The sequence below is a fragment of the Meleagris gallopavo genome, chromosome 3 (assembly GCF_905368555.1).
Source record: "Meleagris gallopavo chromosome 3, MGAL_WU_HG_1.1, whole genome shotgun sequence".
Lineage (NCBI taxonomy): Eukaryota > Metazoa > Chordata > Aves > Galliformes > Phasianidae > Meleagris > Meleagris gallopavo.
The window spans coordinates 8,385,489-8,410,800 of record NC_139406.1 but is presented as its reverse complement, the minus strand read 5'-3'; the positions used below and the strand labels follow the sequence as shown (position 1 = coordinate 8,410,800).

The following is a 25,312-nucleotide window of genomic DNA, read 5'->3' as shown; positions in this document are numbered from 1 at the left end:
ACTGATGAACTCATCTTTTCAGACTCGATGCAAACATGAGCTAATTTCCACCCTGACTGAGGGACAGCAGTAGGAGGTTATTTTTAGCTGAGCGTATACAACTCTCACGCACACAGGGAGGCAGCATGCAGTTGCTATTGTACCACATCACCATTGCTCCTCCCTAGCAAAGGGCTAGCACAGACGGACGCCATCCTCCCAGCTCCCCCTCCACCAGGTGCGTTGCTATTCCCATCCTCTGCCAGTGTGGAAGAGCAGAAGAGAATGAACCCACCTAAACCCACTTGCTTCTTCAGTGAAACAGCTGTCCTTAGCCCTGAGAAATGTGATGTTTCCACTTCACAGCATCCCTGCTGCGGATGAATAAGAAGTGAAGCAAGTACCAAATGGATGAGAACCCAAAGTCCAGCTGTTATTCCCCTTGGATTTGCGTTGCCTAAAAAAGCCCTGTGGATCTGCATCTCTTTGTAATTCCACATCTTACTGTCACAATGACACATACATCCTCATTACCTGTCCTTTCTTTTGCTGCAAGGAACAAGCAGAAGGCAGCAATGCACGTCCATTTGAGTTAAGGTTACAACACACAGAAGATGCAGAAGTTGTTCTCTGAAATGCTCACTTTCATCCCTGAGCTTCAGCTCCTAATCGTTTCTAAAGTACAACTTTAAAAGAAAAGATGAGCATTTGGGTCATAACTTAGCTTTTCTTTCAAAAACAGAATAATAGACATAAGAGATGGAGAAACCCACCTCTAGTTAGAGGTGCCAGTTTGGTGCACATTTTTTAGACTGACATCCAGTTTCCCTTATATATCTCGGCATATGCAAACCATTCACTTTTTATTTCGCCCATCTCTCACCTTTTCTTTACCTTTAGCACAGACACAGGCACAGAAACAGAGATGCTGGCTGTTCACAGCAGCAGGTGGAGTTCTCTCCCACTCATCCCTTATGTGATCTTTGTGTTGCGTTCCTGGACATGGGAACATCCAAATCCTTACTTCTACTGGGCACCCTTTACTTCAGCGCTTGTCTCGATGGTTGCTGCAGTGGGCCCTGCAGTGCAGATTTCCATGTTCTTCTGTGAAGACACTGTATCTAAAAAGTGGGAATGTTATTCCCTGTGCACCAGCTCTTCCTGCATCAGAGGTGCTCCAGCTCCAGACTTCACTTCCTGAGCAGTCTGAATTGCTGTCCTTCAGCTGAGCATGGCCGAGACATCATGTGATAAAGGGGCACAGGAAAGTGGAGATATTCATTGACTGGGCTGAAAAGTTTTGGGTGATCTAACTGGTCATTGGGAAAAGTAACTTGACAGCAGAGCCCCAGGATGCTTGAAGAGGGGCTGGTGTTTTGGCTTCTTGCTTTATTGTCTTAATAGCCAGAAAGGCTCAGAAAGGAATTCCAAATTGCTTTGTCCCTTACAATAATGATGTCAGGATATCAGGGGAAGAAGCTTTTAGAATTAACTTCTCTCATGTCAGGAGAGAATGATGGGGAAGGTGTTTCTTCTGAACTTTCACTCTTAAAGTTGTTTGACTACTATCACTTGTAGAGAATGGTGATGTTAGAAGTCAGTTGAGCTGAATCCACACATAGCTAGAATCAAATCATATCACAGAATCATAGAATGGCCTGGGTTGAAAAGGACCACAATGATCATCTAGTTTCAACCCCCCTGCTATGTGCAGGGCTGCCAACCACCAGACCAGGCTGTCCAGAGCCACATCCAGCTGGCTAGAACAGTGCTTAACAGTGAGTGAGGGAGCACATTCCAGATCAATAGATGCCCATGAGCATTGTGACTGGGTCATGGAGATTCTGGCATTGATCATCATCTTTATTATTTAGCGTTGTTCATGATCACCACCACCAAAGTGGCTGTTTGTTTCCGTGACTCACAGTTCAGGCATGTGTTTTATATGCCATGTAAAACAGAAGCACTGCAAGCTGTGAAAGCATGTTCACATCAAGAGGAACTTGTGTGTTACTGGATGTAATGCACACAAGCATGGATGATACCCATGATACACATTGCTTTTGATGGGGTGGGGGAAGTGTAAAAAGGAAAAAATATATATAGCAAACAGGAAGGAGAAGAGGAAAACTATAGCAATGTAAATGAGAAATCTGCATCTATTAGGAAAGCCTTTTTGGACGGCGGGTTCCATTTTCCATTTAAATCCAGAAGAGATGTCTTTGGAACAAGATCTCAAACTTGGGGCAGATGTTTCTGTATTGGACAGGTGGAGCATCAAGACAGTAGATTGATTGGCCTGGTTGTATAAGATTGTAGCATATATTTATAGATTTTTAAAAGGTTTTTTGTTTTTTTTTCCATCAGTGGAATGATCTGTCGCATGAACTGCAGTTGTCTGCTAGGGCATAATGTGGGTTTAATCAGTCAAAAGCCGCGAGGAATGTTTGACTTTCACGATCTGATGGCTCTGCTCTATGGGAATCCCACATCCAGACCTCCTGCCAAGGGGGATGATGATCCATCTGGTGAGGTGCACAGGGAGCTGCCTGGGGTCCTGTTTGCAGGCAGGGTGCTTCTGGGGAGTGGCACCAGTGAGGAGAGGAGCAGAGCTACAAGGTGCTGCTAACCAGGAGCCCTCGGGATGCGTTAGTCCTGTAGGCCATGAGTCAGAGGAGCCCACATCCACCGTCTGAGCCTATGGACAGGCATGGCACAAAGATCAGAGGGAATTTGAGTGCTGTATCATGTTAGCCCTATGATCCACTGTGAGCAGGGTCATGGAGTGGCAGGCACCTGCTGCTGGTCTGCTCTCCTGGATATCGCAGCTGCCTGTATGGTGATGAGGTGTAACCCAGAGCCATGCATGTTTTGAAAGTGGGGTGAAGTGGGGACTGATAGGACCAGGCTGAGCAGTGAAATCAAAAAAGATGCTTTTCATAGGTAATAATCAGAGAGGTTGGCTGCTGGAAGAGCAGTGTGAGAAGGGCATAAGCTGGCTCAGGCCCAGGACTGCTCAGGGTAGGTGGGTTCGTTCCCACTGTGCTACAGACAGCTCTGCACACACCTGTGGCCTTCCCTTGTAAATCAACATTTTCAGCCATTTCATGTTGGTAAGTACACAGCTGCATGGACAGAAGCCAAGAAGGAGAGCTGACATTCCCGTGGTCATTTAGGGAATGTCATGTTGGAGCTGGGAATAGAGCCTCTTCCAGCTGAGGGAGCCATCCTCTGGCTGGAATGTATTGGTAAGCATGGGCAAGAGGTTGAGTTACCACGAAGGCACGGCAGGGAGTAGAATTTGTTATCTGCCAAAGCTGTTTTGCCTGCTGGGTTCCTGTGAGCAGCTGGATAGAGGTAAAGATCGATTCCTGTTGAGGTTTTGTGTTAAGTGCTGAGCTCAGAGAGTCAACACCCGTCAGAGAGTTAACACCCGTTTGACAAGGACAAGCCTGAAGTCTGGTGCGCGATGTGCAGATTTCACAGAAACCAAATGGCAGCGGCACAATCCCTGCTTGACTCTCGCCAGCGATGACTGCTGGCCGCTGCGCATGTGCACCAAGGCAAAGGGCCTGTCTGACACTCTCTCCTCTCTCCCTCTCTCTCTGCTGTCTCCTCTCTTTCTGCAGGTCAGCGTGGAGGTCTTGGTAGAATACCCTTTTTTTGTATTTGGACAAGGCTGGTCATCCTGCTGCCCTGAGAGAACCAGCCAGCTCTTTGATTTGCCATGCTCCAAACTCTCAGTGGGGGACGTCTGCATATCGCTTACGCTCAAGAACCTGAAGAACGGCTCTATTAAAAAGGGCCAGCCCGTGGACTCAGCTAGCATCTTGCTGAAGCATTCAAAGAATGACAGTCTAGCTGGAAGTAGACACAGGTATGCGGAGCAGGAAAATGGGATTAATCAGGGAAGTGCACAGATGTTAGCTGAGAATGGTGAACTGAAGTTTCCGGACAAAATAGGATTGCCTGCAGCACCTTTGCTCACCAAAACAGAACCCAGCAAGCCCCCGGCAACAAGGAAGAGAAGGTGGTCAGCCCCCGAATCGCGGAAACTAGAGAAATCAGAAGAGGAGCCACCTTTGACTCTTCCCAAGCCTTCTTTTATTCCTCAGGAGGTTAAGATTTGCATTGAAGGTCGATCCAATGTAGGAAAGTAAATGTTGTTTGGGGAAAGGAAATTAGGCTATCCCTTGTCATTTTTATCCAGATTACTGTACTGTAGACTAAATAACCCAGTATTTACATGTTATCATCTTATTTTAGGTTTATGTTATAACCTTGTTGTTATAGTTGCAGCTGGTATTATGCAGGAGACTGGTGCATATGTTTTTCCACAAGTGTTTGTCAGTGACTAGGTTTCCTGAGAGCTACAGAAGGGGCAGTATCTGCTTCACACACCCTTAGTGGAAATGAATGTGTTGTCATGGCTCCTGTTTTCTAACACCTCGTGTAGGACAGGGTCCAGCTGTGATTTTGTTGGGTTGTTTTTGTTTTGTTTTCCCTTGTTTTGGTTCCTGTTCCAGTTTTTGGGGGGAGGTGTGGAGAAGGGAACTGTAGCAGAGGCGTGTGTCACGCGTGGTGTGCGTGTCATGTGTGGTGTGCATGTGTCACGCGTGGTGTGTGTGCTCAGCCTGAGGCAGCCCTGCAGCCATGGGGGCTCATGAGGAGGTTTTCTCACCCCAGGTGAATGTGGAAGACACGGCCCCACAGAACCAAAAAGGATCAGATGCTCTCTGACCTTGTCAACAAAAAGCCAACTCTTACTCAAGATTCATAGTATATATATGTACACATATATGTGCATGTATATATATATATATGTATATATATATATTTGTGTGTGTGTGTGTATCTGTACATATATATTTCCCCCATGGGGTCCGACTGCACTGATTTTTATTCGCGAAGCAACTGCCACACCAACATTTCCTTCTGCTTGCTCGTGCAGTTCGTTGCCAGAGGCCATGCACACACACACACACACACACACACACGGGGTGGCTGTTCTGCACCATTCACCCTGTGGGGCTGCCTGGTGGTGTGAGCGTGTGCGAGTGTGCGCAGGTGTGTGTGGGTGAGCTGGGAGTCTCAGGCTGGGTGTTGTGCCCGGCTCAGGCTCGCTCCTGTTTCTGTGCAGTGTTAGACGCATCGGTCAGGTTATGCCATGGACATTTGCTTCCACGAGGGAGATGCATACTGCCCCTTTGAGATCACAGGCACACGTCGTTTGCAGTTAGGTTGCAGATCTCGGTCTTTAACTCTATAGTACTGTTTTTGGTTCATGATTATGGACAACCGGTGCCACTTTTTTCAAGTTTCAGTGTGACACAGGAACCCGATGTTGAAGAGGAACGTAGAATGTCTTTAAGCACTTAAAATGCTGTTCACACTTTATGGCTGAGCATCCTGGTCTAACGCTCAGTGCGTACTGTATCACACTTTGATCTGCTCGGAAGGCAGCAGCAGCAAACAAACGAATCTCTTCAACACTGTAACTACACGCGACTCTGTAAAGTTTTCTCACAGGCAAGGCGCTGAAAGTTTCCATGTGGTTTCAAAGGGATGAATGTGAATTATTGAACTAGTATGTGACAGTCATTGTCCACAAAGGACTACTTAATAGGAGGCACTTTTTAAACTTTAATGCTTGAGAATGAGTTAAAGGCGTATGCGAGCTGACAGATAATAAACAAATAAGAGAGAGGAGAAAGGAAAGAGAAAAAAAAATCTTTGTCCAGTGTTTTTGAAAAAGATGGACTTTAAAGAATCTTGCAATTTGCACATCTTGAGTTTATCATTTGTGTGGTATTCCTGCAGTTTTTACCTAATAATGTTGTGGGGTGGGGGGAGGGTGTCTGAAAGAGCATAAACAAATGTAGCAATGACTCACTAACCTGCCTGGCTCTAGGCCGTTTCGTAGGGTTACGTTCCTTTCCCAGTCCATTTTGGTCTCTGCCATATCTGCCACACAGAACCAGTCCTACCGGGACAGCTCTGAGAATTTGTCTTCAGACTTGCTGAGAGTTTTCCATGAGAAACATTTCTGTAAGTAAGCAAGGCGTTTAGAAAAAAAACAAGCCGAATGTTATTTTTCCTCTTATGATTCTTTGTTCTTTTCATTGCCTCGTTTCCCATTTGGACGACTAGATTCAGGAGTTTGGTACAGAAGGAGCTGCGGGGATGCTCAGCTCCCCATTAGGGCTGCACAGCCAGCCGCTCACACGAGGTGCTTGGCGCCTGGGGCCAACAGAGGGAGGACCCCACAGCTTTCTGTGGGGTCTGGCTTGGACCCTGCAAGGTTGAGCATTCACATCATTTTTTTGGTTGGTGAGTTCCCGCCTTCAGGTAGTTTTAAAGCCGTACTGATGGGGAGGAAAGGAAATCAAAGTTCTGGATATTAGAAATACAGTACCTAAAGCAAACGAGCCTATTTAAAATCTCCTTTTCCCTCTCTCCTAAAATGCAATGCTTTTATTTAAGAAAAGAAAGATTAACCCCAAACCCCAGCTTTGACTCTGTTATGTGTTACTTGAAATTTAGCTCACACCAGAACTAATTGTTTTTATACCATATTCTGGGGTGCACCAAAAAGTTGAAATATGTTTAAAATAGCTTGAAACTATTCTTGAATTTCCTTGAATTTTATTAACCTCTCAGCGGGCTACCAAACAGCTGAGCGGGTTTCTTCTCACAGTCACGCAGCTTAGGTAGTGCTTCTTCGTTAATATTTCTGCTCAGAGAAGTTGCTTAATCTTCCATATACTCTGCTCAGGGCACACTTGCAATTTATTGTTTTGTTTCGTTTCCTGTTTCGTTTTTGAGCTTTGATGGTAAAGGAATAGAAAGAATCGCAGATGTTACTTGGCATTTGTACCACTATTTCTGTCATTCACAGTACTGGGAAAAAATCTCCACGAGAACCACGCGCATTCATGGTTGTGGTTGATGAGGAAGCGGGGGCTATTGAACTGACTGGATCTATTCAACTAACACTAAAAAAAAAATAGAAAACTAATAAAAAATATATAAGTTTGGAGCAATAGGAATGTATTAGTTCTGTGCTTGTATTTCAGACTGAGGAATTCTGAAATAACTGGTTCTTTCCAAACAACTGTCCCTTTCCGTGCTTTGGCTTTTGTAGGATGTGCAATACTTTACGTGCCAACGTAGACTCACCTGTGTGGTGTTAGCTAGATCTCATACCCTCTTCTGGTTTCCCCTTTCTGTTCTCTTGGAATAGTTCCTTCCTTCCTTCCTTCCTTCCTTCCTTCCTTCCTTCCTTCCTTCCTTCCTTCCTTCCTTCCTTCCTTCCTTCCTTCCTTCCTTCCTTCCTTCCTTCCTTCCTTCCTTCCTTTCCTTCCTTCCTTCCTTCCTTCCTTCCTTCCTTCCCTTCCTTCCTTCCTTCCTTCCTTCCTTCTTCCTTCCTTCCTTCCTTCCTTCCTTCCTTCCTTCCTTCCTTCCTTCCTTCCTTCCTTCCTTCCTTCCTTCCTTCCTTCCTTCCTTCCTTCCTTCCTTCCTTCCTTCCTTCCTTCCTTCCTTCCTTCCTTCCTTCCTTCCTTCCTTTCCTTCCTTCCTTCCTTCCTTCCTTCCTTCCTTCCTTCCTTCCTTCCTTCCTTCCTCCTTCCTTCCTTCCTTCCCTCCTTCTTTTCCTGCTAATAACTCCCTCCCCCCAGAAAGCAGCGAATCGAGGGCCGGGTGTCCCTGCACCCAGGTCTCACTGACCCCTTTTGTGTTCAGTGTGTGTGGAGTGAATCACGGGCCTGCCGCAGCCCCGTGTGTTTGAAATGCATGCCTCTGGCCTCCGCAGTGTAACAGGGAAAAAAAAAAAAAAGATCCAGAAAGAAAAGCTGAACCCAAGCTCACCCCACAACCACCGAGAGAGGAGTTTGGGGTTTGTTATTTTTGGGGGGCGGGGAGGGGAGGGGGAAGGGGATTTTGCGCACATGAGACCCTGCTCCCAGCTGTGGGGTGCCTCTGGCTCCGGCCTCGCGCCCACAGCACGGGCTGCAGTGCTTGTCTTTTTCTTTGGGTCTCTTTTTTCTTTTCTTCTCCTCCTTTTTGTAGCAGGCCTGTTTAGTTTACAATGAAATGCATACAATCACCGAGAAATTAGTCAGGGCAAAGAAAATAAAACAAGAACCTCTTTATAGGGATTTCTAAAAATATCTGTCTATCTATCTATCTATCTATCTATCTATCTATCTAATCTATCTATATATCTCTATATATAAAATGACTGTTCCTTATAGTGTTTAACTTAGGCATTGTTTCAGTTTGTCTGGGCCACATTGCGGGGAATTTGAGTTTGATGTCACTTACCTCAAGTCCTACAGCTGAAGCCCAAATTGGCGTTGCTGTTAACCTACTTCACAGTTTTGTATGTTGCTGTTGGGATTTTTCCCCCGACGAACCTGGCGTCGGGACGGGGACGTTCCTCTGACTCCTTTGGGTCCCTCGTCCCGCTGTCGCGTTCTTCGGCCGCTGTTTGTCATTTTCTCAGCGCTGGGGAAGTGACATCACTGCTCTCGTTTCCCTCAATCAAGGAACATTTAGAAATTTTTCACACCTTTTACTCAGGGATGGGGCTGGCATATGTGTGGTACACTGATGTGACCAGAAGCAGCACTTTTACTGCTCTGGAGTAGGGATGTACAACGTTACCGACGAGTTTGGATTTCCTGCATCTCATGACTTTAACTTTGTAGATATCACGTAGATCGCAATACAGGCTCAGCGTGAACTGTCGCTGTTGGTTATCATGAAAATTCACTCTGTGCAGAGTTTTGTTTCACTTTAGGTGTGTTGCCAATATTAAAACAGAAATGGTGAAATTCGCTTCAGGCTTGCAACTGCTAAAAACAAAATCAAGGAGAGCGGATCCTCTCCGTTTTAAACACTAATAGTGTTACTTCAGAGAGGGGCTCTCAGCGCAGCGTCTGGGCCCCGGCCCTGCTGGCACTCGGACACACAGTGACGGAGAGGTCAGCCCATGGGCTCCATGAGGTGAAATGAGACGTGCACTCGGACAAGTGGTTTCCTTCTCTTCCCTCCCTGTCACCACAGGTACCAACAGAGCCTGCTCAGCGCTCTCTGGCCAGTGCTGATGTGAGAGCAGAGGGATAAACACATCTCCAGAGTGCAGTCAGCCATTTCCTTTCCTGGTTTACCCGTCTGGCCCCTCCGAAGTCCCAAAAATAAATAGAAAAATGAGAATTGATCAGTGCAGATCTGCATACGTGTGCCCACAGCCAGACAGAAGCGTTGGTTTGCACATGAATCAATCCGTGTGAATTCCATAAGCCTACACGTCCACTTGTTTTCCTGTCCCAAGGACAGTTTGGTGTTTGTGTCAATAGGGGAATTCCAAACGAGTTGCACATCTCTACTCCAGAGTACAATTTCTTTTACATAGACGACCTCGCTTCAGATGTGTTACCTTTACTGATAGGATCTTTTCTTGTAGCACTATATCTTGTGGGAATATTTTTTGATGTAAACCTAATTTGAGAAGCTTATTAAAAATAGAAACTTTTTTTGAAGCACTCACATTGAGGAGTACAGGTAATGTTTTAAAAATTGCACAAAAGAAAAATGAATGTTGGAATGATTCATTCAGTGTTTGAAAAAGAGATGGCTCTGTTTGAACAGTGAGTTTCATACCTTGTTTGTAAAAAAAAAAAAAAAAAAGTTTTTAAATACAAAAGCAGAGAAAGGTTGAAAGTTACATGTTTTTTGTATATAGAAATTGTCATGTCTAGATGATCTGATTTGTATTGGCTTTGGCCAGGAAGAATTATTACTTAAAAGGCTCTTAAAGAACAACTGTGCTTAATTTTCTGTTCGTACTACATGGGTCCCGTTTCTGGGGAGCGGAGTCGTGCTTCACACTGTTTATTCCTGTGCTGAAAACACACCTTGGAGCAGCAGTTCTCGAGTGCGGCTGCCGGGCACTTCGGAGGGTGGCTCTGCTGCGGGATTTGGCTCCCGGTCCCTCCTGCCTGCACCGAGGGACAGGGCTGGTTTGGGGGAAGCCTGGCGATGCCCTCGGGGATCCCGCCCGAAGCCTCTCGCTCCCATTTTTTCCTCTCTCTGGGATGCTGTTCCACTTTCTTTCAGCACTTCCTGTTCCAGACGAAACCCAAAGAGTATAATCCTGAGCAAGAAGTGTTTATAACAAGGGATCCTAGCCCAGTGCCAGCAGCAGGGCTGTGCCCGAGGCCACGTGGCCTTTGGGCCCCTTCCACTGCCCCCTCTCCCCACCGCCGGGAGCAGACACACCAGGCAGGTTTCCAGTGATGATCTCGGTTGCTCAAGAGACCGGTGTTTGTTTTCCAGAAGCCCAAAGGAGAGAATCCTGGAGCCATTTTTGAGGAGAGGGTCTCTTTCTAGTCCAAAGATTGAGCTGGGCAGCTGGCGGCCAGCGATGGGGCGACATCCCAGATCGCTCCCATCCCTGCAAGGCGGTGACCGCTGTGTCCAGGTGTCCCCAAACCAGGAGGAACGGCCCCAGTTGCGTTACAATGAAGTGCATTCAGCCAATAGGTAGTATTTATACAATAACAGTCTCTAAGGTTTCTGTAGGTTTTTTTTGTTTTTTTCTTGTCGTTATCTGAAAGGACTCAAGTCTTCCACTGAGGATTTTACGGAGGCTTCACCAAGGTTGTTTCTTTTTTGTTTGCTTCTGTTTCGAGCGGTCAGAGCTCCTGCACCCTTCCCCTCGCCCATGCAGTAGGCATGCATTGGAAGCGCTGCGTGCAGCAGGCGTTAAGTCACTCGTTGAGCTGTCATTGCTGTACTACTGGATTGCTGACATGCAAAAACCCCAGGGCCGGACCCACGGCCTCGCGATGTCAGCCGAGGCGGGGATCCCCCAGGGTTTGCTTTAAGAGCCGAGGACCCAATTGCTCTCCCTACAAAAGCAGTCTGCAGAACTGTCTGAGCCGGCGGGTGGGGTCTGGGAGCTGAGCATGAGCGCGGGCTGAGGGCGGCTGCAGGTGGCTCCATTGGCATCTCTGTCTGGCCATTGGGCTGGCCTCTTCGCAAAGTTACTAATCTGTTAGGGCGTAGATACAACCTCTCACGACAGTCAGCTAATGTTGAAACTCACTAATGTTATGTATTTGCTCTTCTTTTTTTTTTTTTTTTTTTTTTTTTTTGGAATAATATATTAACTTGTTGAACACTGTTCTTTTTGCAGTGTTAAAAAGGGGGGGCGGTGGGGGCAGGGTTACAGGCAGGGGTTTCCCAACCTTTTTCAGTTCGGGTGAGCTACTGAAAACCATTTTGTACTAGCTATGTCACCGTGCTGGCAGCCGGTGGGCTGGGGCCGGCTGCGAAGGCGCTCGGCCAGGGGCCTTGCCGGGTGAGGGTCTGCCATTCTTCAGCATTTCTGAGGTCCTTTATTTTTGTTCATTTGGTTTTTTTTTCTTCTCATTTGGTGTTACTCATGAGGGTTGTTGCAAATCACACTTCCAGCGTAGTTCCTAGCGTAGGCCCAGTAAAAGGGATATCGCAGCTTTGTGTTGGGGAGAAATCGAGCTGACATGGCCAGTACAAAGGAGAAATAGGGAGGGAATAACGTTTTGCACCTTATTGAAAAGAGGAGATTTTAAGTGCATACAGACATAGTTAAGAGCTTTTATTGTGACAGGAGAACTTTTTTCCATATGCGTGCATACTCTCTGTAATTCCAGTGTAAAATATTGTACTTGCACTAGCTTTTTTAAAACAAATATTAAAAAAAAAATGGAAGAATTCATATTCTATTTTCTAATGGTGGTGTGTCTATTTGTAGGATACACTCGCGTCTGTTTATTGAATTTTATGGTCCCTTTCTTTGATGGTGCTTGCAGGTTTTCTAGGTAGAAATTATTTCATTATTATAATAAAACAATGTTTGATTCAAAATTTGAACAAAATTGTTTTAAATAAATTGTCTGTATACCAGTACAAGTTTATTGTTTCAGTATACTCGTACTAATAAAATAACAGTGCCAATTGCAAACGCGTGCTTTGTCTTTATGAGCAGCGGCTGAATGTGGCATCGCACTCCTCTGAAAGCCCTCTGCCCCGTTTCCTTTCCCCCCACCAGGAATGCACCGCGCATGGCATAAAACCTTCTCAGACTTTTGGAGTGAAGCTCTTTATTGCGTAACAAAACTTCCCAGGGACAATTTCCAGACGCGATACATGACTGTGCCCCTGGCACTGGAGGCATCGCGGACACGGGCTGGCTGCAGGGAGGGCAGATGGTGCCATCACCATCTCAGCAGCGCGGCGTGGGGCAGGGAAATGGCTAAGGCTGAGCAACTCTGCGTGGCTGATTACATAAAAGCTTTTTACAGCTGTCACAGGCAACACCGAGGAGTTCTAGACTATTTATTTATATGTGAGAACTTCAACAACAGTACACAAGGTGTCAAGTCAATGCTAGGAGGCCATCTGAAAGACCCCAAATGAAGCAAAGGGAGTACTTGGTACAGAAAAGGCTTTGAACTCTCAAAGTGACCAGGTCTGAAAAATCCCATCCTAGCACACCGAGGTCTGGCTAATTGCTGCCCTGGTTCTTGCTCTCCCCCAGTCCCTTCTCCTTGGCAACTGACTGGCAGAAAGGAAGATGCAGGCACACTTGCATGGGAAACACTCCTCCAAAAGTAAGCAGAGGCTCCTCCTGCCCAACTCTTCACACTTGCAGGATCCCCCACATCCTACATTCAACTCCATGCCCAGAGAAGAAAGATGCACAGAAGAGCATGGCCCAAGAGGGAGCCTAGTCAGTGCCTACTGAGTGCACGCACTCATTTCTTTCAGAAACAAGAGCCCACGTGGCTTGTTCTGCATCTGGCAGAACACTGCCAGCCTTGTCTGAAAAGTGTAACGTGGCCTTTTTCATCTCTGTTTACAAATTTTGGGTACCCAATTCAATCACTGTGGAGCCAGTGGAGCCACACCTCAACGCTGCTCTTGTGGGCTCAGCTTAGCAATTCTCTGGCTGGGGAAAGCAGGTGTGACCTTGGCCTACAGTGCTGCTCACCTCCCATGTTCCTCTAGTGGGGAGACAGCATGGGACTGAGGTGGCAGGGTTAAAGAAGACCAGGTCAAGCAGAATCACCCAACAGTAAGCACTGAAAAAATGGTACAGATGTTCCACAGAAGGGCAACAAGTAACAGAAAACCAGGTAAAATCTGCAGGTGAGGTAGATCTGCAAATGGCACATGGCATTTTGTGGTCTCGGTGTGGACCATCCCACTAGGCACAGCACACCCCAGTTCCTTGCCAAAGTGGCTGTGGGCTTCTGCAGGGCACAGTACCTGGGGCTACGAGAATACAAGGGCAAATGAGGAGGCACAGGGCTGGGTGCTAAATGAGGGCTCCACCTTGTCTTTGTTCCATATGCAGGGAGGGCTGATTTGGGGGAGCGCAGCCTCTGAACAAAACTAATATATACTTCTGGGGGAGATACAGCCATGCCGTAGGTTCAGCTTTTCTGCAGCTGATCCTCCCTCCTGCTCTCTCTGGAGACAGAAGGAGAAAACGAAAAGAACAGGAGCTGCTTCTCAAAACGATGGCAACAGCTGCTATTCAGAAAGCCAAATACCTTAAATCCATGCTTTACCAGTCATCACTGTCAGTGTCACTGGAGAAGTGGGAACACCTCTTAATACCAATCTACTCTCACCTTTTCCTATTGGCACTGGTCAGAGAAAGTGCGTGTGGCTGTAGTAAGCACACAGCTTGCCCAGGGAGCAGCCTCCCGTTACCCCGGCACTGGTCCTTTGGAAAAAGAAACTGTTTGACAGAGATGTCACAAAGCTGCTCTGTTCAGTGTTCTGATCTTTTTAGAAAAATGCTTATAAATATATATCCTATATGTCTATGTATTTCTTAACTTTCATTTAGAAATGTAGCTAAAAAAAGTAGAAAAGCAATAGTGAATGTAGGCATGAGACCAGCACACTGCTGCATGTCCCACGTATGAAGGCACGAGTGCAGAGACACATCTGTGGGCAGGCCTGCAACGTGACAGCCTGACGTGGTCTAATCCTGCTCCTCACAGGGGTATGCATTTGCCTTTATACCCTACACTTCACATCACGTACATAAAGGAATGGTGACCTCCTGCAGTTGTACTGATGCACAGAGAGTAACGCTGCCTGTACTCCAGGCCTAGTGAGGGTAAGAGCAGGATTTGTAATAAAGAAATTGGGCATCTTCTAAACATGACGCCATCAGGCTTGAGGGAGCAGAGATCAAACCCTTTACCACAGGGTCTGCATCTCTTCTACATTCAGATTCCTGTACGAGATCCAGCAGGAAAGACAGTTCTCAAACTCAGCATGGGTGTAACCTGTGCTCACATGAAGGCCCTTATTCATCTCCAAAATAAATGAAAGGGTCATATCACAATTAAAAGTTAAGTCCTACATGTTTAATGGAAGACATTTAACATAGGCCATTTAGAAGATCTACTGAGCCTTTCCTAATGTGCACAACAGACTTAAAACTCACTGGGCATCAGTTTGTGGCCTAGATATGCTCTCACAATGACCAGTGGTACCAATACTTGTGCACGGCTTTTTGAGAAGTCCCTCAAATGAGCTAAATTCTAGAGATTGTCTTTGCTATTCCTCTTCCTACAGATCACTCATTTGCTTTTCAAAGGGAGCCTGCCTCTTTCCACAGATACCTGCAGGAGGGAAAAGTAAGGCTCTGAAGTACTGAGGTAACAACAGCTGTATTATGATCTCAGCAGCACTTCAAAGTAAGTGGCCAAGCATTATTAATTCATTGCTGTTCACTTGTACATCATTTATCATAACGAACTACTGTGGTATTCATGTGGATGCAATGTGTATTTCCAAAGAAATTTCACTGTGATTTATCAATTAATTAGTGGGCCATAAAGTGTTATCCAGAGTCTTAAACATTCATTACTGCCTTTAGAACAAATGCTTTAACTCAGTCTAGGCCTACCGGTGTCCTGCAATCAGTCTCCTCTGCTGAAAGCTCCTTTTTGCTTTTCACACTGTCAAGGATTGCAAAGGAGTGGTACCAAGTAGCTAAGAAGTGAATTTGATTCCTCCATTGGACTTCATTCACCTGGCCACAGGCAATGCACAGCACAACATTTTTACATCTCTGCTAAATGGACAGGGAGAAAACTTAAATGGGAGCAGGGAGGGCTGTGGAGAAACCTCCCCTCGGTGAGTTTACTGTTGCTGAGTTTCTATGTCTTAAAAATCTGATCACAGAGCACAGGGGAAAGCAGCAACCCACGCAACACTATTACTGCATGCACGTAAAGCAGGCAAGCTCTGAGATGTTCTCTCCTGAATGATCTCCACAGACAGGGGCAGGGAAGACAGCATGGGGTTGCTACGCTAAGTGCCAGCTTCTCTGCAGAGGCTGGTCCATGGAGAGGTTTCAGTAAAAATGGCAGTAACAGCCCTGTGAACAGAGAGTGAAAGAGATCTGGCATTTTTATCATCACAGCAAGAAGCCAACAGTAGCCAAGCCTCACCCACTTCTGACATCCTGCAGGCTGGCAGCCCTGCCACAAGCATCCAACATTTTGCCAGAGGAAAGGTGAAGACAATTTGATTTTTGATCTCTCCACTCAATTCCTTGTAGCTTTTTCTCTGGAGGGTGCATTCTCAGAAGCTACGGTAGCTGACAGGTCAGTCTTAATAGAGGGAATGTGTGTACGTGTGCAGGTGCAACAGCCATGTCTGTACAAGCCAATTCCTTGCTAACTGAGGTTTCGGCGACTATTTATCAGAGGAGAAAGAACAGATGAAGAAATGTTGATTAAAAAATAAATCAGGCACAGCAAAAGATGAGGCTATTGCATTTTGAACCAATGGCACTGTGTTAACAGTACAGCCTTCCCCTTCCAAATCCAAGCCATCATGGCTATGAGACTACCATTCATAGAGAGAGGAGTTTGCCACTAACGCAATGTGGAGGAGGAATCAAAACAGACCAGCAACCTTTCCTGCTCCTCTCCTCCCATCTCTCTCCAGTCCCCCCATCCTGGGCTATGAGAAGACCTGGCTGTGCTGCTGGGTGACCCGGATGAATGTTGTTCTCCTGCTCAGTTCCTTGAGTTTGGCAGCTCCCACGTAGGTGCAGGTGGAGCGCAGCCCTCCAAGGATGTCCAGGATGGTGAGTTCCACATCTCCTTTGTACGGTACCTCCACAGTTCTGCCCTCTGAAGCCCTGGAGAAGAGATTGGTTACTGCATTTATGGGTAGACGCAGAACGTAACAGCGTGTTTACTGAAGCAATGTGTGGTACAGTTCACTGTTATTCCCTCAGCTTTATTGCTTGTTTATCTCTTGTTCCTCGATACTCTCAAGCACTGAAATGTTTCAACTCCAGTCACCAATACTATGAACCAGAAGAGGACACATCTTGAGTATGTTTCAATATCCCGTATCTGTTCTTACAGATCTGCCCTCCCCTCCACTCCATCATGCACTCCATCTCCAAATGAAGCTTGTAGGTTTACTGAAAGACAAATTTGACCTTGACCGTGTCAAGCTTTAAAGGAACAGCTAAGGCTTAGGCCCCGTGTGAAAATGTGGGAGCTGAGTCTCAGCAGGTTCTGGGCAGCAGAACTCTGCAGGCTCTCTTCCATGCCATCAATCAGACACAGAAATGTTCTGACTGTCTCCTACTGGCCCAATACAGATATACTGGGAAACCTGTTACAGAAAGCTGCAGCAGAGCTGACCCCAGAAGCAAAGAAGTGAGCTAGCACATTTCAGAGGCAGACAAAAAGGAGGGCAAAAAACAAAAGCACTGTGAATGCTATCAAGTATGGGCACATGCCAACACAGGTTTGCACTGTCCCCATGAGCACATCTGAAGATAAGAGATTCCAAGCAAATAACTTTCATCTCCTTCCCCTCAGCTTTCTCACGCACAGCAATTCTTCCTGCAGCAGTTCCCCCATCACAAGCTGATCTTTAGACCAGCTTGTGTTGCACCAAACTGTCTGTCTGAGTTGAAGAAGGAGGCCTTGAGAAGGGGTCTAACAGCTGACAACAGCTGGCAAACTTTACTTTGGACTTAAATCCTTATCCTTGTGTTTCCTTCCTCAGAAACGGCTGAGATTTCTGTATGTCATGCAGATAGAGGATTGACAGCCAAGGACTCAGCTTTAAATGCTTTTTGGATGGCACTTCAGTATTATTAGAGTTTGAAACGTGGAGGGGAAGAGGGGATTGCTGCTCTTCTCTCCTATAAGAGAGTTCGAAATGATGGCTGGGTTCTGTCATTGTTGTAAATGTGGCTTTATTTACTTTTCCCTTAAACAAGTTGTCTAGGGGATAGTGCTTGAACGAAAGGGCATGCCTGTTTGGAGGCTCCATTTGCAAATCATTAACAACAGCACCAGCAGCTATGTAGAGGTACTTGAGTGTGAGCCTGGCTATATTTCATTTTGTTAGTTTAAACGCGAGGTCAAAGCCCTAGGGAGACAATAAAGGAGAAGTGTTAATATGCCATGTGAATAAGGAACCATGATTAATTTCCTTACATCTGATGAGTAATTGACTCTTTCTTGCAAGAAACTCTTAAATAAACACTGTAATAAGTGGCCAATGGAAAACGTATGTACTGCTGCTACCTAGCAGACTCAGTGGGGCTCAGTGGTGTGTTGGGACTCTGCTGCAGGAGTTGACCAGCTTCCATTTTTAGCCCTACTGCCAGCAGCATGAGAAGGCTCAGCCCACAAAAGGACATAAAAATGGCCCTGCTACAGTTTTGCAGCTTGTTTTTTGACCATGCTCACGTCCCCCAGCCAGTCTAGAGCTTTAGGTCAGCCTCCTGGGAGCTTTCCGTGAGACTGCTGTGACTGCACACTGGGGACTTGGGGAAAATAGTGTGTATTTTATTTACTAGATTTTGCCATCTGAAAGAACCCTACTGCTAGATGGGACAAAAAATGCAGGTTTTTCTGCACTCATGCATGACAGCTCATTCAGTTCATGCATGAGTGGCAATGAATTGATGCAAGAATGTCCCCATCAGTTCAAGCATAAACACCCAATTAATTCAAGCATGGGTGTTGTGTGAAGCATTAGTTGCAGGGTTTGCTAGCAGAGAGCTGATTGGAAAATGAAGTACTTAGAAGCAGCCTCAGTCACAGTGGTTAAACAGACCTGTAGTAACAGGAGCATTACTCTGAGGACTGTGAGCACTTGGTGGTCCTTTTTTCAAAGCAAAATTTTAAAAACATGGGACGTGTAGAGCCACTGCAACTGAGAGATGCCCATTCTGGCTTTGGAGATCAAACGATTATCGAAGTGGTGATTGCTAAAACCACAACACAAAAGCTCCCATAGCTTGGCAGTGTTACTAGCACTCACTGGTATCAGCTGAAAAGCAGTCAGAATATCAAGAGGTAACCCAGAGAAGCATGCTGGAAGACAGGTATGAGATCAGCCCTAAGGAAAATGCTGAGAGTCCAACTTTATGTTCAGTCTTGAGGAAAAAAAAGTGTCAAGAAGGACTGAAAATTCTCCCACTCTACATGTTGTGACTGTAAGATGGAATTGGGACAGAAATCTGTGGTCTTGAGGACAGTGCAAACCTATGCTCAGTAAATGTTATGTCTGTAGAGGAAGTGCCAAGAGACCTAAGCTCATTGGTGCATCATCTTACCACAGTGCCCACAAGGCAGTATTGTGAATGTTGGATACTCCAATTACAGAGCTAGATGATGCTCTACAGCTATTGGTCTTATGATCCCACTGGTACCTTCAACACTGGTGTCAATCTTAGCTTGTATGATCTTAATTGTTTGCTTCTAAGCTAAAGCACAGTGAATAACTTGAGTTACTCTTACAGATCATAATGGTGCTAACACTGATAATCTGGTCCATGGGTTTTGTAGAAGGATATCTATTCAAACTGTTGTGGCTTTCTGAGTTATGTGTTTTGCAAGAGCAAAGCATGACATCTGTAGTAAGTATGCACTGAGATTGTTGTATCAACCTCTAATCTCATCCATAGGGATGAAGGGTGAAGCTTGTTGTTTGGGCTGTGTTACTGTTAACCCTAATCTCTAGTCTTGTCAGGGCAAGTGTGGAGTTTATAACAGGCAACAGTTCAGACTGTGCTAACAAATCCTGCCACCTGGAGAGTGACTGGAATTTTACTAAGTGTATGCATAAGTTGCTGCAATATTCACATCTATAGCCTGGCCAGGGGTGAAGTCTGATGGATACATAACCAAACTGACACCAACTCCTGTAACATGATTTCCAGGACAGAGTGATATTTACTAAGTGCACTGTTAGAGTATTAATTTCTGCTTTCTGGTGCAACAGAGGAAGAGTGGAGTTTAAAACTGATGTATATTAAGATTGTGATGATGCTGAAAGTGTTCATAATGGAGTTGGGGGAGCACACCACATCTCTGCTCAAGTGCCTTTAAGAAAGAGCTAGTAGCCTCCAGAAGATGTGCCTGGATGCATCTGAGAAGCTACACAGCTGGAGATGCACCCTTGGAAGGAGGTATTCCATGTCAAAGGGGTCCCAAAAGAACCCACTTAGGTGTTGGCTTAATTACCCAAATCACTGATTAGAAGTTTGTGTTAGTTGGCAATTAGTCAAAATAAGTAAAAATTTCCCTAGTTGAGAATGTTTTGTCAGCATGGACTGCCCACGCACATGGATTGCAAGGTGTGTCACAGGACCTGGAACACTTGGCAGAGGGCTGCGTAAGCATGTCAGCAGGAGCTGATGAGGGATTTGCAGCTCTGACACTTCTCTTGGAGCTATGATCTGAAACGAACCCTTTCTCAGAAAAGAAAGGTGAAGAAGGAGCAATTGGGTCTCCCAGCAGCTGGGAATGGTGTGCCCAGATGCTTCTGGCACACTCTGTGTCTCTTGCCACTGAACAGCAAACAGAAAGGGAGAACAATTTCCTTTAGACATTTTGCATGGGTCTAATCTGTGGTACGTGCCCTCGCTCCCAGTCAGCACAAGACTGCTGCAGGCATGCATGGATGAGCACCACAGATGGGGATCCTGGCAGGAAGGGTGTGATGGAGTGATGGTGTTCTGTCAGTCTGGCAAAACACGGACCATGGCAGAGGGGTCAGACTGTCCTGGCATAAGGCAGCCTCACAAGTGGAGCATTTAAGAGATGGCAGGAATTGGGGACAGGTCTTTCAGGCTGTCATTTGAGATACAGAAAAAGATGGTAAGTAGCAGCCAGATGCTGATGCTATTCTGTCTCTATGGCCCAAATTCCACCCCTAGTTAGTTGTGCCAAAGCTAGCTCTGTACCAGCTGTGAATTGCTGAGTGACCACAGCAGGGCTGCAGTGTTCACACAAGATCTTAGAAGGGTTAACAAAAGCAAATTGGCTCTAACTGAACAATACCACTGTCTCTATCCTTACTTGCCTTATTTTCTCCTCCCCAAAAAAGAATCTTAATAGGTGCCTTTCAGAAATTCCCAGCTCTGATCTATGCCTTGTGAAAGGAGGTAAAAATGTAAAAATAAACCAATAAGTAAATGGCAGACAGGTAATGAAACAAGGTCCAAAGATTTCACGCAAATTAAATGTGCCAAACCTGACACAATCATTACAAAAACAATTACACACATGACTTTATTCTTACTACAGCTATCTCACCTTACCCATCAATTTTAATTTCTCTGCTTACTGGAGGTTTGAGTTCTCCAGCCAGAATGTGTAATTTTCAGAAGTTGAAGTTCAGTGACAAGCAGTCTGATTCTGCAGGGGGCTGTGCACAATGAGCTCTGCACTGCTTGAATAAAACACTGAGTGCTTAGGTTCTTCAGAAGACAAAACAACTTATTTGGGTCACTGATAGGGATTTACAGCTGGGCTTTTAAAACCTGCATAAAGAAGTCCCACTGACTTGATAGGTTTGAGGTATCCAGCATTTAAAATGCTGAGTTAGTACCCTTTTGCTTCAAGTTTGCCATGACCTAAACTAGTAAGCAATTAAACTTTCAGTAAGTTTTCCTACAAAAGTAATTGAAAGAAAACCCTTGCTGTATTTCTGATCATCCCTTCCATGCCCAGTGCATTTGCTGTCCTGACAGTTGATATTTTTAATCTACAGTGACATTTGTCATGCTGAGGTGGGCCAAGCAAGACCAAGACTAAGGCTGGTATGGATAGCCAGCTTCGCTTTGTGGCTGCAGCATCAACAAGATGAGGCTCATCTCCATCACAGTTAACAGCTGAGGCTTACAGGCTTCATGTTGGAGCTGTGGTAGCTAGTAGTAGACTGGGAAACTCCAGCTATGTTACCTATTGGTGGCACAAAAAAAGCAGCTTCTCAAAAAGGACTGAAAATTTCAGATTATACTTCTGCTCCCCTTGTTGCTGAGGTTTCAGAACTAGATCCCCAGGGGACTTTTAATATTAGGATGCAAAACATAATATGGCTATGGATCAAGCAGAACTTGTGTAGTACTGTCCAAAAGGAATTGAAGGGGTCTAGACCAAGCCAAATATAGCACCTTTCTGTACACCCTTTAATCTTATAAGACATAATACTTGCACTCTGTCTCATTTCTAAGGGGAACCACTGCTAGTTAATTCTCCTGCTGGACATACTCATTTTCAGATTACATGCACATGTAACTAGGCAAAGCAGAATTTAACAGCTGCCTTACTTCTTTGTCCCACTGCTACAGCAAGGTTTCCCAAACTTCTCCCATGACTTCCAGCAGCACAGTGGTGGCCAGATACTAAATGTCTATGTTATTGCACTGAGTCCTATGCAGCATGCTTAATCTTCTCCCTGTTCCCTCAGAGAACGGCCATTAACCATATACCTGAAGAGCATCAGGACTTTCCCACATGTAAACAGAAGTGTAGAGAAAGAAAGGACAGTGAGTTATCACAGCTCAGATAAAAGATTACCAGCACCTCTTTGCAACTGGCAGCTGCAAGTTTTACACAATAAAATAATTACTAGTGCCACGCACTGTAAGCATTTTGATGCCAAACAAATTATCTGGGGGTAAAAAAGGTTCAAAGGTAGATTGCTTGTATGGACTTGGGTATGAAACCAGTGTGAATCAAAGCTCAGAGGTATGCAGAACATCTCACTGATGCATCCTTTCAGCTTGCCTCGGATGCAGATGAGCTCCTCCTTCTACAAATAGCCAGCTGTGCTTGAAAGCAAAAGCACACTGAACCTGCTGTGCCAAAAGAGCCTTGCAGGTTAACCAGGTGGACATTCAGTCACATGCTTTGCTCCTAAAGGCAACCCATTGCTGTTGTCAGAGAAAGCAGTATCTCGCAGGCAGTGGTGCTTTTAAGCTGGTACAGGTGCAGTCAATATGAAATAAAGAAAATCCTTTGCACATTGCTCTCTAGCTTCTGATCTGAGCCACAGAAAAGAGGTACGTGGGCTCAGGTCAAGAAGAAAGGGTACACTCCGCTCAAGAAATGTAAGTGCTCCTCAGGCAAAAAGTAAAGGTATCCCTCTTTCCTTCTTGTGCAATCAGATGGAGAAAAATCTTGCCTTGAGAATCTGCCAGGATATACATCCTCTCCTCAAACCACAGTACTTATTTTGTATTTCTCCTTGTCAAACATCTTTACTTCTTGCAAAAGAGTGACCTTGGGATATGACAAAACTGACCTCAAACTTCTCTGCCCTTGAAAAAAGTCTTTACTATTATCTCTTCTCCCCGTGTCCCACTGATATTTTTCTCCTCAGAAGTCTTCCTCAGAATGTAGTTCTGAGCCACGCTCTGTTTGGTAGGCACAGACTACCAGGTAAGTGCAGCACCCATAAGCCCTGTTTCTCCATCTTCATATAGAATTCTATTTTAATGAGCCTGCATTTTCTGCCAGACCAGAAAAGTTAATGACTTTATTAGTCACTGGGTCTCTCCTGCACAGTGTCTACCAATAATCCTCCTTAGTCTCTATTACTATTGCAGCTTCAGAGCTCATATTTTAGGCCAAAAGAGAGTGGTGTAAATGCTTGAATAGGCTGTATTATCCTACCATTTTGTAAAGTGCTGGATGTACTGCTGCACATTTTTATGGTGCATTTCAACTCTTGACAAGTGTCAGACAAACTACACGAGCTGATGTTGGGGTGGGAGATGGAAGGTGGGATCAGATATGCTCTCTAGCTGGTGTTATGTCTGATACGTGTCTCCTTTGCCATGGATCTATCAGCAAATAGAATCAGAGAATCACAGAATGGCTTGGATTGAAAGGGGCCTCAAGGATCATCAAGCTCCAACTCCATCTTCGTGTCGAAGCATGAATTCCATTTTGTTTTGTAAATATCAAGCTGCTTTTCACTCCGCACTGTCACCTTTATGGTGTTGCAACTCTTGCCCCAGTAGCAGATGAACACATCAGGGAAAAAAGCATGCCAGGACAGCTGTGTAGCACACAGGGCCAGTAAGACTCATCCATCTTAAATGCCTGGAACAGTAGGAAAAGTCACTGGCTTTGAGATCCTTACTAACAGCACCCTATCAGATAGGACCAGAGTCTAAATCTACACCAGTGGAGGAGATTTAAAGTGACACCTTCAATCAGTCAGCGTATCGTGTAAGACAGTATGCAAGACTCTAACACAGTATGCAAGAATGATGTTGTCTCAGGGCAGTGGCAGTACCTGCCATTAAGGGAAAACATATGAGGAGGTTTTCTTGGAGTCACCTGCTTTTTCAGAAAGTAAAAATTCTCAGCAGTTTCAGGAGTAAAGTAGCAATGGACAAGATTCCTTTGCAAAGCCTGTCTGCCTTCCCTTCCCCAAGCATTCTCTCTGAGGATTTTATCTGAAAATCCAAGCTCCCACAAGCTGTATGATTTTTGGAAATGGATAATGGGCTACTCTGGTGCTCTCTTAGCCCAAAAGGAGTGAGAAATATGTACTGCATGATTCTGCTGTGTAAAAAGACTACCAACAAAGCCAGGTGTGAGTACAGTGGCTACAGCCTGTGACTGGGAGGGCTTTGATGGTCTTGGGCTCTTGGTACTGTTATAGCTGTTAGCACCAAACTGGGGCTAATCCCAGCTGAGCTTCACTGATTCACCAGGCACCCACTCTTTGCAAGCAGAAAGAAGCATATGGGCCAGCTGGGAATCCATACACCAACAGGACACACAGTCTGGTTAAGGAGAGAGCCAGAAACCACAGCTTGGTGTGCCACGTACCCACATGTAATTTACACACATCTTGAGAGACCCAAAGGTCATAACAGTGATGAATGGCTTCCCAGTTTGAAAGTACACTGAACTGGTTGCAACTGAGTGAAAAGGTTGCTCTCAGCTAGCCACCCCCAGCTCCTTCTCCCTGTCTCCTCTTTGATGTCATCCCTCCCAGAGATCAGATGCTGTGTTGCTAATGGATTCCTGAACAAGAACAGAAACACAGAACTGTCTGCAACACATGGCTTTTGCAGAATTCACTTTCAAAAGTTGTGTATTTGCAATTGCTAGAGAAATTCTTACCTGTATTCAGCAACACCTCCTGCATGCTTCTTCATGGCTGTATCAGAGCTCATCCCATAGAAGAGTTTCACCTTCTTGCCATTCTTTTCTATAATCTCTCCAGCACACTGGTCGTGGCCTGCAAACATTCCTCCAAGCATGACAAAATCAGCACCGGCTCCTGTGATGAGCAGAGTGATATGTAAGTAAGAATAGAATGGAGAGAGGGTGAAAGACAAAGCAAGAGCACAGTAGTATCCAAAAACAATTGACAGTCTTACACAGTTGGGTACAGACAGTCTTTGTAATACATGCAGTAAACTTGAAGAAATGCTTTACTGAAGAGTTGAAACTCTGAATTCTACTTCTCTGATATTTTAAATGGAAAGAATGATTTTCTTTTGTGGGGCCAAAGGTGTAAGATTATTCTACTCCACCCCACACTCTTTATTTTCAAATTGTTTTAATCCCTTAGCTTACAGAAGTATCTGAGCACATCTCCTTAACAACTACTATTGTGACTGCAGTACTCAGAAGCCCTAATAACAGGGTGGAACCTGTTCCTCTCTGTGCTATAAAAGAAGAGGACAGCTCCTGCTTGAAAGCCTTTGAAGCACAAAGGCTGTGAATGGGAATGTATCCTCAAGGAAGGCATACCCATGAATGTCCTACTCTCAACACTGACATAAAACACTCAGATTTTTTAATGAAATGATGGACTTTTTCAAGCCATCAGCTATATTTGTCCAGTGCAGCACAGGGTGATCTGGGGATCTGGATGGGTCTGCATTTGTTTCCTGTTAGGTTGTATAATACCTGGCACGCAGCACAGAATAGGTTTCCTGGTAGCTACAACTCCTAAATAA

General features: G+C 45.3%; 2 protein-coding genes across 11 annotated transcripts in view; one reads left to right on the top strand and one right to left on the bottom strand.

The window, feature by feature from the left end:
• The window catches only part of ATXN1 (ataxin 1), a 204,613-nt gene extending 192,627 nt beyond the window's left edge, over positions 1-11,986 (top strand). For all 10 annotated transcript variants that reach the window (XM_085220170.1, XM_085220164.1, XM_085220166.1 and 7 more), the window contains one exon: positions 3,609-11,986. In XM_085220170.1, coding sequence (XP_085076296.1) covers positions 3,609-4,139 — 531 coding nt within the window. In that variant the 3' untranslated portion in view covers positions 4,140-11,986. The remainder of the gene's footprint in view (positions 1-3,608) is intronic.
• A 122-nt stretch (positions 11,987-12,108) lies between these two features.
• The window catches only part of GMPR (guanosine monophosphate reductase), a 40,480-nt gene continuing 27,276 nt past the window's right edge, over positions 12,109-25,312 (bottom strand). The window contains exons 8-9 of the mRNA XM_085220175.1: positions 24,468-24,627; positions 12,109-16,201 (exon numbers count right to left, since the gene is read on the bottom strand). Of these exons, the coding sequence (XP_085076301.1) occupies positions 16,021-16,201; positions 24,468-24,627 (341 nt within the window). The 3' untranslated portion in view covers positions 12,109-16,020. The remainder of the gene's footprint in view (positions 16,202-24,467; positions 24,628-25,312) is intronic.